Below are 19,737 nucleotides of genomic sequence, written 5' to 3'. Positions count from 1 at the left end.
GATGCTGAAAGCGGTAACTGAGTCACACTCGGGGTAGCTAAAACAGTGAAATACAATAGTAAATACAGCCTTACCTGATCCACCAGCATCCTCCTTCACGATCCCTGTCCTCTCGCTTTCTCTGGCCGGTGTTCTTTCCATCCATCTGCATGAGTCACCGGTAGTTCCCGTTGGTGCGTGCGGCCGTTGCTTTTGCTAGTGGCGGGAATTTCAAATCTATTTGTATTGCATTTAATACAAAATAACAATAATGCAATACAATAGATTTATATGTGTAAAAGCAGTACATTGTCTTTTAATTTATTACAGGTAGACAATCAAAAATCCGGCAACCTCTGAGGAGTGCCAGATTTGCAAAAATTCCTGATTTTTTATTTTTATACTTACCTACACACAGACCAGTCTTCCTCTTGCAGCACCTGCGGACATCTGGCACAGTTCCAGGGAGCAGGCAGCAGGGACGTCCCAACGTGTATTTAGTTTAGCAAGCAAGACCTAACAGCTGTTTCTGGAGAACAGTGCCAATAAAACATTGGTGGCCAAACAGTGTACTGCAGTCCCTGTATTGAAAATGGGATCTGAAATTCATGCCGGAAAACTGAAGGGACCGGATTATCGATGGCCGGATTTTCGACTGTCAACCTGTATTTTGACTTGATTTTGTGTTTCAAACTTTATTATACTCATACTATTATATTATACTATAAAATACATTTTCATGAAAACAATGTACCACTTTTAGACATATAAATCCGGACAGAAATGAACCACCCAGGAGGTTAAAAGTAATCTACAATAAAAGTAATTTGAATTGATCCAAGTACTAGGTGTTTATATCCAATATTTGCTTGTAGGAGCAAATATGCCATATGAACCGCAACCCACAAGCTACGATTATGATGCACCATTAACTGAAGCTGGAGATCTGACGGCTAAATATTTTGCCATTCGAGAAGTTATAAGAAAGGTATTATGTTTGTTTATTTTACAGTGTGATTAGTTTCATAGGATTTAATTATAACAAACTCTTACTATTGATTTAAATTATCGTCCCTCAGTTTCCTGTATGACCTACATCACCTCGTTTTCTAGGTCAATTTTATTTAAATGCAAAAGTACTGTTAGCTTGATAGCATAGCGTTAGTGGGTCCACAAGCAGGGTAGGGCAAATACACTTGTGTAAGTAAACGCCTCTATTTGCTTACACAAGTATACTTGCCCTCCCTGCAAACATACCCTGATTGAAATAAATAGACCCCCATGAAAATAATTTCACATGCACAAATAGGGCCACTTATCTTGAAGGGTAAAAAAATATTTCCTAAAATTCCTAAATTAATATTATTAATACGCACAGTATTTATATAGCGCCATAATATTACGCAGTGCTGTACAAAGTCTATAGTCATGTCCCCCAAAGGGACTCACAGTCTAATAACCCTACCATAGTCATATGTCTTAATATAGTCTATGGTCACTTTTAGGGTGGTAGCCAATTAACCTAACTGTATGTTTTTTGGATGTGGGAGGCAGGCACGGGGAGAACCTGCAAACTTCATGCAGATAGTGCCCTGGCTGAGATTTGAACCTGGGACCTAGTGCTGCAAAGGCCAGAGTGCTAACCTTTGAGCCACCATGCTGCCCCTTCAAGCTGACTAGGCATAGTTCTGTTATTGGACCTGCGTGGTAACAGAGGGATCAGGACAGTATCATCTCATATCTGGGGTTAGCTATTTCTACATCACCTTGCACAATGTTACTAAATATGCTGCATAGTTTAAAAAGCCCTTTATAATCAATCCAATATTTTTTCAGTATAAAGACATTCCTGAAGGTCCTATTCCACCAACAACACCTAAATTTCCTTATGGGGCAATAAACATGGAAAAGGTGAGATTGGTTACTTTTTTCATTCTTGAGTATTTTACCTAGGTGATCCAAACCTGTTTATGTAATAAGTGATGTTTTTTTCTTGTATTTTTTGGCTCTAGGAACCTATGAATGCTAAAAGGAATTTTTTCTTTCCTTTTACCTTGATTGTCATTTAAAAATAAAAAGAGGTGCTTAGTTACTTAACTTTATAGAACCAGCTTCTTGCAGACCCATGGTTTACACTAATGTAGTGATATCAACAATAGGGATGTCAACAATCTTTCCTGACAGATTATATGTTAAATGTAGTTTATTTTTTTCCTTGTAATTAATTTTGGATTTAATTATACTGAACGGGCCTGACACTGTTACTGGGTGCTATTATTATGAATGCACTTGATCCACCTCTTTACCAACAACCTGCAATATAATTTTTTGTGTTTGAAGTTCATTAAATATGAATGACTGGGCAGAATACAGAATAGGTGTGAATAGGTCCTGAATTTAGAAGAGGGCAGAATAATGCCAACTGTGACACCTACAGCCTGGTCATATACCATTCAGGTACAGCTTTGTTTACATTTTCTGTACAATAAATTCCCAACTAGCACTTATATGCTTTATGGTTATATAGCAAGAGTAGTGTAGAGGTTAACAGGAAATGGCACTTCCATGAAGTGGTCATACTTTTATTAGCGTTAAACTGTTTACAAGGTAAATTTAAAATTCTGCAAAGTTTTAATTTTAAAAAGGTGACTGTGTGTCACCTGTGTGTCTCATTAATGAATAACAGTCAAAACGTTTATACATTTTCCAAAAAACCCAGGACTTTAGCTGCCTGTTTCTTGGGGTTTGGTTTACAACCATGTTTTAAAGTATTATTCTCTTGACCTTCACAGGTTAAAACTGTCTTGGAAGCACTTGATATTTTGGTATCATATGGCCCAATTAAAAATACATATCCTTTATCATTTGATGAAATGAAACAGGTATGTAACAGTTTATTAATGTTTTGTTCCACATTCTTGATCCTGCTAATAGCTAATTAGCTTGCTAATTGGGGATGCTTTGGAGCAGTGCATCAATTACAACACAAAACATAACAATGTTGGGTGAATCTTCAACACTTGCCAACAAAATGTGGCCTTATGCATTAACTGCAGGTAGGACAGTATTTATTGCCTACACTTGCGCATTTTTGTAACAAAGCAGAAACTGTGAGAGAGACACACACAAAAAAATATCTAAATAAAACTACCTTAGATGTGTCTCCTGTGTTAAAGAAAGGGGAGGAAAGGGGAAAAAAGGGAGCAGTGGCTGGGAGAGAGAGAGAGAAAGGCATAGAAAAACAGGATTTTAATTGTACCTCACTTGGATGTGTCTCCTGTGTTGAGAAGGGTTGGGGGAATTGGATAGGAAAAAAAAAAGAGCTTTTGTTATAAGAATAAACATTACAACATTAGTATTTCAAATTACCATATTCTGACTTGGTGGTACTAAATAGAATAATGCAGCACATGTATAATGCTATATGTAAAATAATGCACAATGTGTTACAATGAAGTATATGTATACATATTTTAATTTTTAATACCAAAGTGCATAATAATATGCACAATAAATCAATATAAAATATATTTTTATCAGACATCACAAAAAAATCTAAACTAAAAACACCATTTAAACCAGAAAATGTTGTAGCCTGAAGTTCCTGAATCTGTCACGCACGGAGAGACAGGACCACTAGGGGGCCCTACAGCATGCACAGAGGTGGTGTGAGCCCTGAGAAGCCAAGTCTAAGCAGTAACCAGGTCTTCAGGTGGGCAAAACATGGTACAAAATCACAAAGCAGATGGATAGTCGAGGAAGGCCGGGGTCGAGGCAGGCAGCAAGCAAGAGAGGTCAGGTCACACGCCAGGGATCCAGGAGACAGACACTAGTGACACGGGCCACTGGAGGCACAGGAGACACTGGAAGAAACAGGAGGCACAGGCGACTCAGGGAAGCCACAGACAGACAGGAACACTGGAACAGCACAGGGAATTTGGCTGGGAACCAACATACTGGACAACGAGGGGTTAACACAGGAACTGGACAGAGGAAACACTGAATAAGGCACCAGGTGAACAGGAACTAGCTCACAGAATTAGGGGTTTGGCACAATGAAGACACGTTGCACGAACACTAAGTGCAGTGTGTGAGCTAGGTAAATATCCAGGGCTGGTCAAGAGGCTATTTTCTGATTGGCCAGCGAATTGGATGGAATTGATAAAGCTTGGAAACAGAGGCACGCTCCAGCGTCAGAGCTGCCCACCTGCGCGGAAGAGAGGCATCTGTGCTTTAGTGAGGATGAGGTAAGTGTGACAGAATCCACCATATTTCTCTTTGAAATTGTATCTTATCCACGTTGTCTCCACTTGGATCATGATGTATACGATCTTATGCTGAAACTATTGTAATTATGATGTTTGGCAACATGATGACCTAAAGGTGTAAGAATGTTACCATTGATAATAGAATATACATGCTCATAAATTTGTTTTTCAAAACTTTCTGATTTTTAGAGTTTTTTTTCTACATAAAAACATTTACATTTACACCTAAAGAGTTAAATGACTTCTGTAGTATTGTATGTGACATGATGTTGAGGTTTGTAAATCTTATCATTAGGCAAATTAATGCTATCATTTTAATGATCATTGATTCACATGCATTGATTACAGTGTTTGCATTTAAAAGTACCAGGATTGGTACAAGGATTCCTTCTCACAGAGCCTTGATGGTGACTATGGACTAATTTGTCATGTAAAGAAGTAGCTTTGCCATAGTTGGTATTAAAAGTCTCCTTAACATTAGCAAATTAAATTAAATAATTAAATTAAATTAGCAAGAATTCCGATCATCTAAAAGTAAAGACCATGGTTTTGCATTATCTGTTGAATCTATCTGCTGTTTTGTGTAAAAGTAGTAATCTTGTTCAAGATTGCACTTTTTTTTGTTCACTAATGACTGTGTTCGAGCATATGATTTGGCTTTAAGTAAGTTTTCTTGAGTAAGTTTTTACTGTAGCCTTTCCTCCAAAGTTTTAGTTGTGATTCCTTAGCTTTGTCTTTATATTCAAAATCAGAACAATTGCGTCTTACTATGAGATATTGTATATTTTTAAATAAATGAGTAGGATAAGCACTATTCACATGAAGGATAGTATTTCCAGCTGTTGGTTTTCTAAATAAAGTTGTAGTTAGTGAGTCATCTTATTGAATTGAAATCACTATGTTTAAAAATGCTATAGAGTTGCTTATCATATGTCATAGTAAAACTGAGATTGTAATTGTTGACTTGAATCTGAGACAGAAATTGATTTAGTCTTCTCTATATTAGGCTATGGCTGGTGTAGATAGTCAAGGAGTCATCTGCAGAAAGATCTCTCTCCCACCCCCCAGATACAGATTGGCGTAGAAAGGGGTTCAGTGAATGTCCATTGTTACACCCTAAATCTGCAGATAGTGGGTACCATTATAAATGACAAACATTTCTTGTTAAAATATAATTCATTAAGGATATAAACTCAGTAAATTCCTTTGTGGAGCTTGGTTTTTCAGACAAAAATCTTCTATTGACTTCTATGCCCCTAGAATGTGGAATCTTCGAGTAAAGTGCTTCTTCATCTATAAAAACTAAAACAGCATTAGATGAAATGGTAAAGCCATTGATTGTTTAGAGCAAATTAAGAGTATCATGTAAATATGAGGGTAAACTCATAATGTGTGGTCTGAGGTATTAACAAATTGACTGGCATTTGAAGTAAGGCAGCCCACACCAGATATGATAGGACTATCAAAGGGCTGCATATTGTCTTTGTGTCTTAAGAAGTTCATAGAACATTGCTAGATGTTGAAGACCTAGACAACTACCGTGTTTCCCCGAAAATAAGACAGTGTCTTATATTTATTTTACCTCTGAAAATCTCATTAGGGCTTATTTTCAGGGGATGTCTTATTTTTCTCACAAAAAATCTGTATTTATTCATGTACAAAAATCTGTATTTACCAAAACCTGCAACCAATATTACTATAGAAAGATACCTCTGTGTTACCTGTGACCTGTCAAAATCACAGATTTCTTCTGTTATATACAAGAAGTCATGAATAAGAATGGACATAAATGAGTAATGAAAAAAAACACAGCTTCATAAGCAAACAAGTGCAACATAACAAGAAAATGTGCTGACAATGAACATGTGACTCATAGAGTTACATGTTAAATCTGAGTAAAAAAAAAAAAAAAAAAAAATCAATAAATATGCATTGCTGCTAATGAATGAAATACCAGCAAGGACCTTTTGAAAAGAGAATCCACCAACCTCTGCTAGTGTCACACCATGGTACTGTAGGTTAATTAACCCTGCGATTTCTTCACCCCTTGCTCCAGTGCTTTTGAAATCTCCTGCTCTCTCTCTCTCTGCTCCCTCCTTCCTCTTGGTATCCCTCCGTGTACCACGTGACCACACCCTCCGAAGAAGCCAATAGGGCTTACTTTCGGGGGAGGGCTTATATTTCACCCTTGTATGATTAGCATGCTAGGGCTTACTTTCGGGGTAGGTCTTATTTTCGGGGAAACACGGTAGATCTAGACGACCTAGCTGTTGAACATTAGGGAATTCAAATTATCCTGGTTTATCATACACTTGCATAAAGCATGTCCAACTAGGTTGAAATATTCATCATAATATTTTTGTATGCTACTAGATAGTATAATGCAGTAGCATTCTATATTGTTGAGGATTTTGATCGATAATTCTCATTATCCATCACAACAATATTGTCTCCTTTGTCGGAGGGCTTTATAATAAGATGAAATTGTGTCTCTAAGCTTGTGCCTGTAATTTAGTTACTAGCAAAATGACATTTTAATTGGGACTTTTCTATTTCTGTACATACTCTTTTGACAAAGATGGCAATATTAGGAATTAATTGGAAATTCAGAAATTTTGAAGATTTGGATCTAAAATTTTTTAATATATCTCCAAGCTTCCCCTCGTTATCATTAAAGATGCAGTTAGAATTAGTAAGACAAAAAGTCAAATCTAACATCAAAATTAGTGTTAAACTTCATTTGCTTTTTTAATTTATAGTGTATTTGCAAGCCACGTATTCCCTGCTGAACTAATGTATTCAAATTTCCTGTCCACTTTTTAGTACACTGGTTTTGTACTGTACAGAACACTGTTACCAAGAAATTACAATAATCCTACGACACTTGCTAGTTTATTCAATGGAGTTCGTGATCGAGCCTATGTCACTGTTAATGGGGTAAGCTCTTTTCTAAAAATGTACAGTAATACCTAAAAAGTCTAGTGATGCTAGTTTCCAAAAGCTAAGGTAGTTCGTGTTCTTAGAAGCAGAACTATGTTGTAAACTTATCAATTTGAAAGCTCTATTGAAAGCTCTTATCAATTTGAAAGCTCTAAACTTTACTGTTTTTCAAATTCTTTACTTATGTTAAAATAGGTTCCATTAAATAAAAATACAATTTTTTAAAGGTTTTCCAGGGCATTTTAGAGCGAGATAAAGCGATGTCCATAAATATAACTGGCACCCAAGGGGCTCAACTTGATTTACTGGTGGAAAGCCTGGGTAGAGTTAACTTTGGAAGATATAACAATGACTTCAAGGTAAGGTAGTTTCTTTTATATGTTATTTATGAGATTACCCTTTAGTGTTCCAAACATTTAAATCCCAAACTACTTTGGACCCGGAAATATTTGTACATTATGTTTGTGTAGCTGTTTTTGCAACTATAGGAATAAAATTTTGGCCTGCCCCCATCCGCTAACACGTACCCTACAGTGATTAGAGAGGAACAATGGGTGTCCCGCCCTCATCTGCTATCACATGCAACATGTAGTGTTTCCCTGCGGCAGCCCCATAGGAAACTTAAGCTAGGTACACACTTGCAATAATTATCGTTAGAAAACGAACAGCAAACGATTATGCACGATTATTTTGAATGATCGTATTGTGAACAATTCTGTACATGATGTAACAATATGATTGTTCAAATATAATCCACCAATAGTGTACACACGCAGGATACGATTGTTTGAACGATGCAGGAAATTACATGTGAAGGAGAAAGTGTACTGCAGAAATATCCATTATCACTGAACGACCGTACACACAATAGATAGCGAACAATCGTCGCTCAATCAGATCCGCCGGAGGATCAATCGTTTCCAGCGACAATCCTCGTTCGTCTGCGTCGTTGTGCACTTTTTTTGGTAACGATTGTCGGACGATCGGTCGTTAATCTGATTATTCCCCAAATTAAATTGAAAATGGCCACTGATACTAGATGGCTGTCTTACAACACTTCAGTACAATCACTAAGACAGTGGGCCTGATTTATTAAAGCTCCCCAAGGCTGGAGAGTATACACTTTCCTCAGTGAAGCTGGATGATCCAGCAAACCTTGAATGGATCTGGTCCAGGATTTAAAGCATTTGCTTTCGACTAATAGCAAATGACTTTTAAGAAATACATGTCTTTTTTCAACCTGACTATGTAACTATGTAGCTTCACTGATGAAAGAGTATCCTCTGCAACTGTGGAAAGCTTTAATAATTCAGGGCCAGTGTATCATCATAGTGTCATAGCTGGTCTGGAAAGGGAGGTCACTGAATGAAATGCTGAATGAAATGACATCACAACGGAAGTCGCAGATGTAATAAAACATACAATTTATTTCTTCTCCAATGATACTTTCAGATGTGTTACCTTTGTTGTCTAGCTTGTTTAGGGCTTGAAAATAACAAGATGTAAACTTACTGAAATACAGCCAATCTTGCAAGCCACAAAATTGGCTATTTTGGAATAAAAAGATACTCCTAAAATACATTTTCAAAACCTTCATTGCTATTTTGAAGAGGAATGTTCAGATCACTGCACTGTTTATTTACAAACAGATGTAACCATTCAAAATCTACAATTTATGATAAATAAATTAAAGCAGAAACTCATAAAATAAGTCTACTGAAATTCTCTTTAATACTCTATACTCTAAAAATGGCACTCCTGCTGGTTTGAACTATGACAGTGCCAAACAAGAGTAGGCAGTTGCATCAAAAATGATCAAAAGTCAGTCTTACACTAATCACACTCCAAAACAGATTTTAAAAAAATTAGCAACAACACATGATTTCAGAGAGTCTTTTCAAATTTTTCAAAACTTGCTGCTATCAGACTGGTCATACCAGTAAGCACAGCTGAATGTGAAAGCGAGTTTTATGCTCTGAAAAGAACTAAGACTTGCTTGAGAAATCACACAAATTAAACCACACTGAATAACTTTATGATGATCTTGTTGGAGGGACCAGATCCACATGACTTTGAATATGGGATGGCCACCCACAATTCAGCCATAAGAAGAAATTAGGAATTATTATTAAAAGTTAACTCACAATGATTACTTTGTAAAGTTTACATTGAACTGTTCAACTTTTCTGAAGTTGTTCACCCTTGTGAACTGTTCAGGTTTTTGGAGCCATTCACCCTTTTAGAGCCATTCAGGTTTTTTAAACCATTCGCCCTTTGTGGAGCCATTCAACTCTTGTAGAGCTGTTCACCCCAGCTTTTGGTGCTGTTCAACCTTGTGGAGCAAATCACCCTTTGAGTAGCTGTTCACATTTTTGGAGCTGTTCACCCAAGCCAGAAAATTTTGGGCTTACCCCCCAAAATTTTCCCTCCTGGCTGGAAAAAACTGACCCAGCAGGGGAGAACACTGGAATCTTATAAGGTTTAAACCTGAGTTGGCTGAAATTCATATATAGTTTTATACTGTTTAACCGACTGACACTTGGGGTATTTTAAGGCAACCTTTAGGTGAGCAAGATAGAAAAAGCAAAAAAAAAATAAACTAGCCAAGTAGAAAATAGCTTGAATATGTAACAGCCTGAGGTTTGGAGTCACATCTCTTGCTCGGTTAGCTGAATCCATCATTGATCAAAAACCATCTGAATTACTGATATTTTGGTTGAACTTGAATTTCTGCTTGTGTCAAATTCATGATTGGCAAATGTAGGCTCTAACCCATATTGCCTTGTACAGCTTTTGACCCTGGTCAGCAATGGTACAGCAGCCAATATGATGGGTAATCATGATAACCCAGACACTGTAAGGATTTAAATATCGACAGGTGTGGGTGATTTAGTGAACTGTGCATGAAGTGCTGGGGTACGCTCTTCTTTATGCCTTCTGTTTACGAGTCCAATGATCTATTTAAGACCTAATATCTGGGACCAACAAGTAATTGATTGCTAACTCCTTTGCTATTGTCTTTTTTTTTCTTTTCTTTGAAATACCTCTATATAATTTATTTTAGTAGTTTTTTATACAGCCCAGTTATTAGATTTTATTAGTAACTTGCTTAAAGTCCATTTGAGAGCTCCTTTTTTTAAAGCACCCCACTGTATTTTGAAAAATGAATAAAAAGTTTGAAAAAAATTGTAACTCGTGACTAGTGTTGGTCAAATATCTCACTATTTGATTCAATGGCTATTTGATGGAATAGGCCGATATTGTTCGGCCGATCGAACGTCGAATTCAAACACCATTAAAGTCAGTGGGGGGGAAAATTTTTTTTTTCTGGATTGTGTGGAGCTTCTACAGCCTCTAAATACATTATTTAAAAAGACATGTCAAGACTCCCACAGCTCTGCACAACACTGTACAAGGCAAGAAAAAAATCAGGAAGGCGTACTGAACTCATTTTACCTCTCAATCACCAGTAAGGGGTATTATGTACCCCTGTACTTATTCCCCATGGTTGGACATCTGGGAGTCTCCTTGTTAAAGGGGGCTTCTGGAATTCAGAGCGCTGAATTCGCACCATCGAATCCCGTGATTTTCGGGTCGGGTCTACACGAATTCAAACTGCCATATTCGGGTCGAATATAAGGACAACCCGAATTCGAACACCAACATTACTCGTGACCATCACTGCACATTTCTGCATCTCCCAATTTATATATACTCTTTTACTTAAGGTTAAAGCCACGTGCCTCAAATATGAATATAAATGTAGAAACACAAGGCATAGGAAGCTATATAAAAATTACAGCTTTCAAGTTTGTTTGGGTAAAAATTGGCTAGTGGTGCCTTGTGCCACCGTTTGACAGCAAAAACTAGCAGGTCAAAAATCTAGGACAGACGTCAGAGAGGTGAATAATTCCTAGATGGGGCCACATTTAGTGGAGGGGCAACTGGAAGCAAAGAGGTGCTGTAAATGTTTCCTCCATGCACTTTGAAGGTACCACATTTGTTTTTTTTTTTTTGCTTAACTACGTTGTGTTTGTGCATTTTTTAGGGTTTACTTACCAACCTGACTCTTGATGAAGAAATTCTAGGTAACTGGACTATGCATCCCTTAGATATTGACAGTGCAGTAATTGGTGGACTTTTGTTGGAAGCATCTTCTCTGAACACATCAAGCAGTACATCACCAACATTTTACAAAGGCAGCTTTCTTATTCCCAGTGGCATTCCGGACTTACCTCAGGATACATTTGTTTTATTTCCAGGATGGACAAAGGTAAAGGTTTTACTGTTTTCAATGTCTATGTAACTTCGAACCTTTGGCATTGCCTTTATATTTGTCATAGGTTATATAACTTTTAACATACAAAAACGCAGCCAAAATATTTGCCTGATATGCTGTCAAAACAATTCAGACTCATTGATGAAATTACTCCACAATAGAATCAACTTCTAAATGTGAATGTTCACTCCTTGTTTTTTTTAATGCTTTGGCTGATTCGTGTAAAATAAAATACATATTTGATTGCTGCAGCAGGTGTTAGTGTTGCTAGAATCTGTTGCTAGGTTATCCACTTAGCCCTTCAGCATGTTTTTACCTTGGAACTTGTTAAAAATTTGGTATAGTGTGCTGACTGATGCAGGGTATGTTTTGATGTAGTAGCTTCTGGGACAGACGAGTTATTACGTACATCTGGCATTGCACCCCACCTGCACATTGACCAGTGAAAATATTTCACTTTTCAGGCAGTTAGGTGTCCCCACAACAGGCTGATGTTCTGATAAACTTTTGCCACTAAGGAAGAGTCTAGGATAACCTTTTCAGGCTATGAGTACATCTGAAAATTTTCTCCAGCGCCTATATCTGAAACCCATAGTAGCTAGATTTTTTTTTTTTTTTAATAGGCCTGATTTATTAAAGCCCTCCAAGGCTGGAGAGGATACATTTTCATCAGTGAAGCTGTGTGATCCAGCAAACCTGGAAAGGATTTCTTCAAAGTCATTTGCTAGCAAATGTTTTGAATCCTGGACCAGATCCGTTCTAGGTTTGCTGGATCACCTAGCTTCACTGATGAAAGTTTATCCTCTTCAGCCTTGGAGCGCTTTAATAAATCAGGGAAAATGACCCTGATTTATTAAAGTTTACCAAGGCTGGGGAGTATACTCTTTCACCATTGAAGCTGAGTAATTGAGCAAACCTGGAATGGATTTCCTAAAATCAAGCTATTTGTTAGCAAATGTTTTCAATCCTGGGCCAGATCCATTCTAGGCTTGCTGGATCACCCAGCTTCACTGATGAAAGTGTATTCTCTCCAGCCGTGGAGAGCTTTAATAAATGAGACCCAATGTGTGTAGAGATACATAGCCTATGAATTGTAAATCACAAATGGGTTGCACAGTGCATATAAGGCCCAATTCCTCCTTGTCCGTAGATTCTTTCTAATAATGTCAAAAAGGTTTTACATCATATTTTTCATAGTTCTTGAAAAACTCCCAAGTTCTTTATTAGACGTTACTGAAAAATTTCTTTTGCATTGAGGTGCCTCCTCATTAGCTTTAGCTGCAAAAAGCAGAATCTTTTCTGACTACAGTGATTTGTAACTGCTAAAGATCATCACACAGAAATTGCCATTTATCATTTAGCATTTTTTAGAAAAAGAATATATCATTTGTTAAATTTATCTTCTTAATTTTATAGGGACAGATTTGGATTAATGGCTTCAATCTGGGTCGCTACTGGCCAGCTAGAGGACCTCAAGTAACACTATATGTTCCTATGCATATTTTAACATCCTCATTGAATAATGTCACAGTCCTGGAGCTTGAACATTCTCCTTGTGATTCTGGGAAATGCCTTATAGAATTTGTGGACAAGCCAATTCTCTCTAAAACAAAAAGATTTATTAGACAGGAACATTTATTCAACAAAATTTGACTGTCTAAACAAAGGTAATTATGTTACTCACTAAAGGGAAGTGCCTAAAAATTTGCTTTAGGTCACTTTTATATTTCTTGGATTCCCAATGTAGTATCTGGATTATGGGCCTTTACACCCAGCTTCGAATGTTGGACAAATGATTGTAAATGAAATGCTTGTAAAAGTAAAAAAAAAAACAAATCCCGTAAGATTTTTGCTCCATACAGATTTCAGTGGGGCTCCTAATAAAATATGTACCATGTCTTTAGTTGATGTTATCTTATTAATGAGGTCCATATGAAAAACAAAGGCATTCAGGAAATACATGTAAACAAAAATACAGTGGGGAGTAATCCTAGTTATACAAAATAATGGTGATACTATTCTCCATTTCCTCATGCCAAGTTCCCAGATTTTTGTAGAATGGGATGTGGCATGGTTATGCTGTCTTTTTTTCCTGTAAAGCCTGTTGTTCTTCTGTTTTAGGCTAGGGAGTCTGTAAATTTAGAACAACCAACAAAAAACATCAGTTCCAATTATTTTTTTATTGTGTGTTAGATGATGACCCAGTTTGCTGCTGTTAGGTGTTGTGAAGACTTCACAGTCAGCACTAACCCAGCAACAGGAACTGTTGATTTGGAATATTTATCTGCATAAATATGGATGTTATATCCTCTATCAATTCATATAGATATTCAATAAAAGAAGGTTCATGCACAAATGATAGCTAGTCACTCAAAGTTTAATTAAGAAAACAAGGTGAAACATAAAGTACACAGCAATATTGTTTGATATCTAGATATAGGAACTCCAATCAATAATATATACAGTACATGGAAATAAGGTTATTAGTAGGTAACCCCTGTAATAATATTATAATGCTTAGTACACAATACAGTAATTACAAAATGGCAAAGTAATGGAATAATGCTATATACACCCATAAGACTACAATCAGGAATATCTTATAGCTACCTGCTAAGAGGTTAATGGGTACCTCGGGAGCCTACTTCCTTCAGAAGAGGACTGCATAACAGCTTACCTAAGGAGACCCTCAGGAGACAAGGAGAGCAAGCCCGAGCAAGCAAAAGATCTAAATTCTTTTAGTTTCCATTTTTATATAGTTAATTCCCATTAGGCATCCTTGGGGCTCTTGGAATGGTTAGTGGGTTTGTTCTGTGCGATGACCATCTGTTGACACACACCCCACCAGATTGGGATTGGGTAATGTAATTTGATGGACCTCCCAGCTAAATTTGATATGTGAATCTGGAGCTGGAATCTAAGTTTAGGAGTCAACAAGAGGTCCAGCTGGGTCATCACCTCAACCCACCTGTCCAGTTAGGCATCCATCTTCTGCTAACTCAGGCTTGATGTATTTATTACTCCTTGAGGATCCTACTTGTAATCAGTTTGTTATGGGAACTAGATCCTGTGTACTAGCATGTTTTATTATGTTTAAAACACAACATTCCTGCACCTATACACATACGTTATATATACATACATATCTATCCACATATATCTATAAATATTTATAAACAATCTTGAGGAGCAACAGGAACCACTCCACATAGAGTGAACTGTTAACTATTACGATTTTATTGTTGAAAAGCTCCAGTTTATTTACCTTATAACATAGGAATTGCCCATCATCCTAGACCATCTGCAAGCGCTCCCCAACCAGCTTCCTGTTTTGGCCCCAGCTATTTCCTTGCAACAAAATCTCGCTTAGAACACTCCAAGGCCATGTGTAAGGATAACAAATATACAAGAATTTGCAATCATTAGCAGAAAAAATATCCTTGTCTAAAAATTAAAGAGACTTCCAACTATCATATTACCAAGATGGAGGCGATTATTAACAAAATGGCGATGATCAGGTCAATATTTGCTTACAGCTATCTTTATTTGTTGCAGGATTTTTTTTTAAATGCATTTTACTGAAGTCAAGTGTTTTAAAGGCAATCAATGGGGTGGGATTAAAGGCAAATTCATTATAGGATTGTTATGGAAACCAAAAAATGCACATATTCTGGAAGGTAAGGCCACATTTGTCATTTGGTAATATGTACTAGGACAGCAGCTACCTTAATGCCACTATAAACACTGTATTGGACCCTGATAATTACATCAAAGACTCAAAGGCAGCTAATGCTTTTTTTCCTGTTTAGGAAAAGGGACTTTTCAAAGATTATGCACTGTAGAAATGTAATTGTCACTGATTGCTATATTGACAAAGAAATGTCCAGCCCCCCGGTGTTCACGTAAACTAATAAAAAACCAGTGCTGCAATTGCTTTTTTTTTTTGTAGGGGTTCTTTCCTAATTTTGTATATTCTGATTTACCATTGCCAAAGCACTACTGACAAATTCCTGGGCACACTATATTATATCATGATCCCCAGATTCATATTAGCTAATAATTCCAATAATTTGCATTTAACTGGGCTGTATATATATATCATTAGGTATCCTTTTTTGTGGTTATCATAGAATAAAAATCATCAATTCTGCTGCACAGCCATGATTTTTTAGCTTTCAATCAGTAAAACTGCTACAGTAACAAACATGGCTGTGGAATCGGAGTCAGAATTAGAGTCGAGGAGTCTGAGACAAATTTGGGTACCTGAAGTCGGAGTCGGAAAATGTGCCAACTCTGACTCCTGATAAATTTAAATTATAATAAAAATACAGCAAGTTTAAATGTCCTATTTCACAAACAATAGTCATAATAATGTTCCTCCCTGATGTAAGAATAAAGCCCAAAGCATAGTTGTATTTCTACCAGTGTGAAGTTCATTTTAGCTAATATACAACCTGACATTCACATTATTGTAATCTGGATTATGTAGATGAAAAAAAAGTGTTTTCATTTTATTTCAGATATAATGTGTTTAATAAGTTCATTTGAGTGTAAACAAGTGTAATGATATATGTGTCGGTGAGTGCTATGGCCTGATGTGTGTTCAAGTGTCCTGTCTGCACTCTCCATATATGCTCCTATCCAGGGCTGAACTTTAACATCATTTTGCACACCAACTAATACTAGGAAGTTAGTTATGTGCCCCCCCCCCTCCCCCGGGAGCAGATCAGCAAACAAAGATAAAGGAAGCAACGTCTGCTCAACTTCCTCAGTTTGCTAAAAGAGCTTAGAAGAACTTGGAGGAACAGCTTTTTGGATTCAACTGTTCATGTTTATTTTAAAACTGCATGACTGCTTGTGTGTTCTATGATGGAAGGCTGTGTACATGTTTTTAGATAAAACTGCAGGGCTATGTGTATGTTTGTGTGTAAGGTGCAGAAATGTATGAATGTTTGTGTATAGTGCATATTGTGTGTATGTTTCTGAGTAAAATGTAGTGCTCTGTGTTGTGTGTATAGTATATATGTTTGTGCATGTTTTTCTGTATAGGACAAATTATGTCTATGTTTAGTGCAGGGCTATAGCTTATTTGTGTGTATAGTGGCAAGTTGTATGTATGTTTGCAATAGTGCACGATTATGTGTATCTTTGTATTTAAATCAAAGAATATGCTAGTTAGTATAACATATTTTAAATTTATAATTTAGTGAAAGCGGCACCCCATTCACAATGGCAAAAGTCTGTCAATGATAAAGTCTGCTGTTTTATGAGCACTTTACTTTATCAAGTGATGGGAAACATTAGGTGTGCCAATGTATTCTTGAAGATGATGGTGAAAAACAATGTGGTGCACCTACAAGAGCATCAAATTCGAAAAGACACTTGCAGCGTTTTCATACTAAAGTGTTAGAAGTTGTGAATGAGAAAGATATCAATGAAAACATTCCATCTACTTCTGGGATAAAAATTGTTCAGAAATCTACTGGAGACCAAACACATAGGGGTGGGAAAATAATGCAAAAAGCGGTAACCCCGAGTCACACTCGGGGTAACTTTGGGGGACCCCCTTACCTTAGCCCTGCGCTCCAGCGGCGATCGCAGGATCCCGCTGTGATGGCGGGGCGCTTCTCCGTCAGGGGGCGTGGCCAGGTGGGAAATTTAAAAGCAGATTACAGAGTAATCTGCTTTTAAATACCGCCCAGGTCCCCACCACCCTGCTGCATGCAGGATTTCTGCATGGTGCATCGCATCTAACTGCAGATGCGATCACCAATAGTAATTCCAGGGGGTGATGCCAGCGGAGATTTCCCGCTGGCAGCACCCCCTGAATCTACTGCAGCTTCTCTCCTGCTCGCATCACCTGGTGGCTGATCTCCGGGTGATGCGAGCAAGAGAGTAAGCGGGGCAGGGACATCCCCACCTCATCACCCAGGAAGATGTGTGACATCTTCCGGGTGATGCGGTGGAGTGATGGATTCTGGGGGCGGGAAATTTAAAAGCAGATTACTATGTAATTTTTTTTTTTTTTTACAGTGAAACACACAACAAAACACACAATAAAAGTACAAATACACATTTTAGTGCACCAAGCATCATTGCCCAGTGCCCTGATTTACATTTTGCCCACTAATATCCCTGACCTTTTCATCACTTATAAATCACTTCCTGAATGTATCATTGCATCACTTTATCTTTGACCTTGATTGTTCCTGACTGATTGCTGGAGACCGCATGGCATCCAAAACGACATCTCGCCGGCGCAAGCACTGTTTTGGAGGAATTTGAAAGCAGCAATAGCGATTTGGAGTCCCTTGTGGAATCGAGCGATAGCGATTCAGCAGGAAATTTGTCATCGAACGGCGAAAGTGAACTGAGCGACGATTCTGAACCTGTGTGCACATGGTGTCCTATTGACCTTGATGTGGACCAGGCAGCACCGCCAAGATTTCCATTTACCGGTGAACCTGGGATGAAAATTGAGGCTGAATGCGACGACCCCCTGGCATACCTGAAGTTGTTTTTGACAGATGAAGTTATCGAAAAAATTGTTGCAGAGACAAACAGGTAAGCCACTCTTGTGTTTGCTAACTTTTTGAAATTTTTTGCTCATTTTTTTTTTTTTTTGCCAACATGTGTGCTGCGCTGTGCTAACTTTTTGAAATGTTTTGCTAATTTTTTTTGCCAAAATATGTGCTGCTCTATGCTAACTTTTTGAAATTTTTTGCTAATTTTTTTTTATGCCAACATGTATGCTGCTTTGTGTTTGCTAACTTTTTGAAATTTTTTGCTAATTTTTTTTTTTGCCAACATGTGTGCTGCTCTGGCTAACTTTTTGAAATTTTTTGCCATTTTTTTTTTGCCAACATGTGTGCTGCTTTGTGCTAACTTTTTGAACTGTTTTGCTAATTTTTTTTTTTTTTATGCAAACATTTATGCTGCTCTGTGTTTGCTAACATATTACTTGCCACCTTCACACTATAAAAGAACATATCCTAAAATACTTTTTTTTCTTTGTTTTATGCAGGTACGCTGGACAACAACAAGGTGCTCCACACCTGAGGTTTGCAAGAAGCAGAAAGTGGGAACCTGTAACCAAGGATGACATTTGGCTATTTTTGGGCTTCCTGCAGGGAGTTGTTGGCAAACCTGTGTGGTACTGGTCCAAGTGGTACTGGTCCAAGAACAAAATGATTGCCACTCCATTCTTTGGCACAGTCATGCCAGAATACCGCTTTTCCCTCATCATGAAGTACCTGCACTTTGCAAACAATGAAGAATTTGATGAGACGACCCATCCTACACCAAAACTCAAGAAAATTTGGGAAGTATCTTAGATTATTCTACAAAATTTTCTGCAAACCTATGTGCCAGAAGGAGATCTCAGCATTGACGAAAGTCTAATGGCTTACAAGGGGAGGCTCAGCTGGGTGCAGTACATTGCGTCAAAGAGGGCACGATTTGGTGTGAAGACCTAAATGCTGTGCGAATCATCATCTGGCTACATATGGAATACGGTACTGTACACTGGAAAAGGGACACAGTTCAACCCCAGATACAGCCATTATGGATTGGCAACATCTTCAGTGCTATCCCTCATTGAGCCATTGCAAGATCAGGGCTATTGTGTCATAACTGACAATTTCTACACATCTCCTGAGCTTTATGAGTTCCTTCTGCAACACAGAACAGATGCGTATGGAACCCTTAGGGCTAACCGGCGCAACCTGCCAGCACTGTTTGCAAAAGGGAAGCTGAAGACAGGAGAAATTGTTGCCTGGCAGAAAGGAAAGATGATGGCCCTGAGATGGCGTGACAAGAAAGATGTGTGCCTGATGAGTACTGTCCATGATGCCTCCACCGTTCTGGTACACACAAAACGTGGGAAAGAAGTGATGAAGCCACAGGTGGCCATTGACTACAACAACACCATGAGAGGTGTGGACAGAGCTGACCAAAGCCATGACATTCTACCCAGCATGAGGAAACAGCAAAGGAAGTACTACAAGAAGATTTTCAGGCTTCTTGTTGAGCAGTGCCTATGGAATGCCTACGTTCTGTACAAAAAAAATCAGAGGCCTGTGAATCATTCAGACTTCATTTTGCAAGTTTCTGAATCCATAGTCAAGAACCACCAAACACCATCAGTGGCTATGAATAGACCTGGACGTCGTGCTTCCACTGTTGTCAACCCAGAACGCCTGACCGGTCGTCACTTCACTGAATACATCCCACCAACCCAGAAAAAGGCAGCACCTACAAGGATGTGCGTGG

The 19,737-nt window shown here is 37.9% G+C and overlaps 1 protein-coding gene across 1 annotated transcript in view; it reads left to right on the top strand.

Annotated features, from left to right (window-relative positions):
* GLB1 (galactosidase beta 1) overlaps positions 1 to 13,369 on the top strand; it is a 51,272-nt gene extending 37,903 nt beyond the window's left edge. Inside the window, exons 10-16 of the mRNA XM_072412080.1 lie at positions 855 to 967; positions 1,816 to 1,890; positions 2,772 to 2,861; positions 7,071 to 7,184; positions 7,415 to 7,546; positions 11,236 to 11,460; positions 12,883 to 13,369. Of these exons, the coding sequence (XP_072268181.1) occupies positions 855 to 967; positions 1,816 to 1,890; positions 2,772 to 2,861; positions 7,071 to 7,184; positions 7,415 to 7,546; positions 11,236 to 11,460; positions 12,883 to 13,119 (986 nt within the window). The 3' untranslated portion in view covers positions 13,120 to 13,369. The remainder of the gene's footprint in view (positions 1 to 854; positions 968 to 1,815; positions 1,891 to 2,771; positions 2,862 to 7,070; positions 7,185 to 7,414; positions 7,547 to 11,235; positions 11,461 to 12,882) is intronic.
* The last annotated feature ends 6,368 nt before the right edge of the window (positions 13,370 to 19,737 follow it).

This window comes from Pyxicephalus adspersus, chromosome 5 (assembly GCF_032062135.1).
Source record: "Pyxicephalus adspersus chromosome 5, UCB_Pads_2.0, whole genome shotgun sequence".
Lineage (NCBI taxonomy): Eukaryota > Metazoa > Chordata > Amphibia > Anura > Pyxicephalidae > Pyxicephalus > Pyxicephalus adspersus.
Note: the sequence above shows the minus strand (reverse complement) of the source record. Positions and strands in the feature narration are given on the sequence as shown.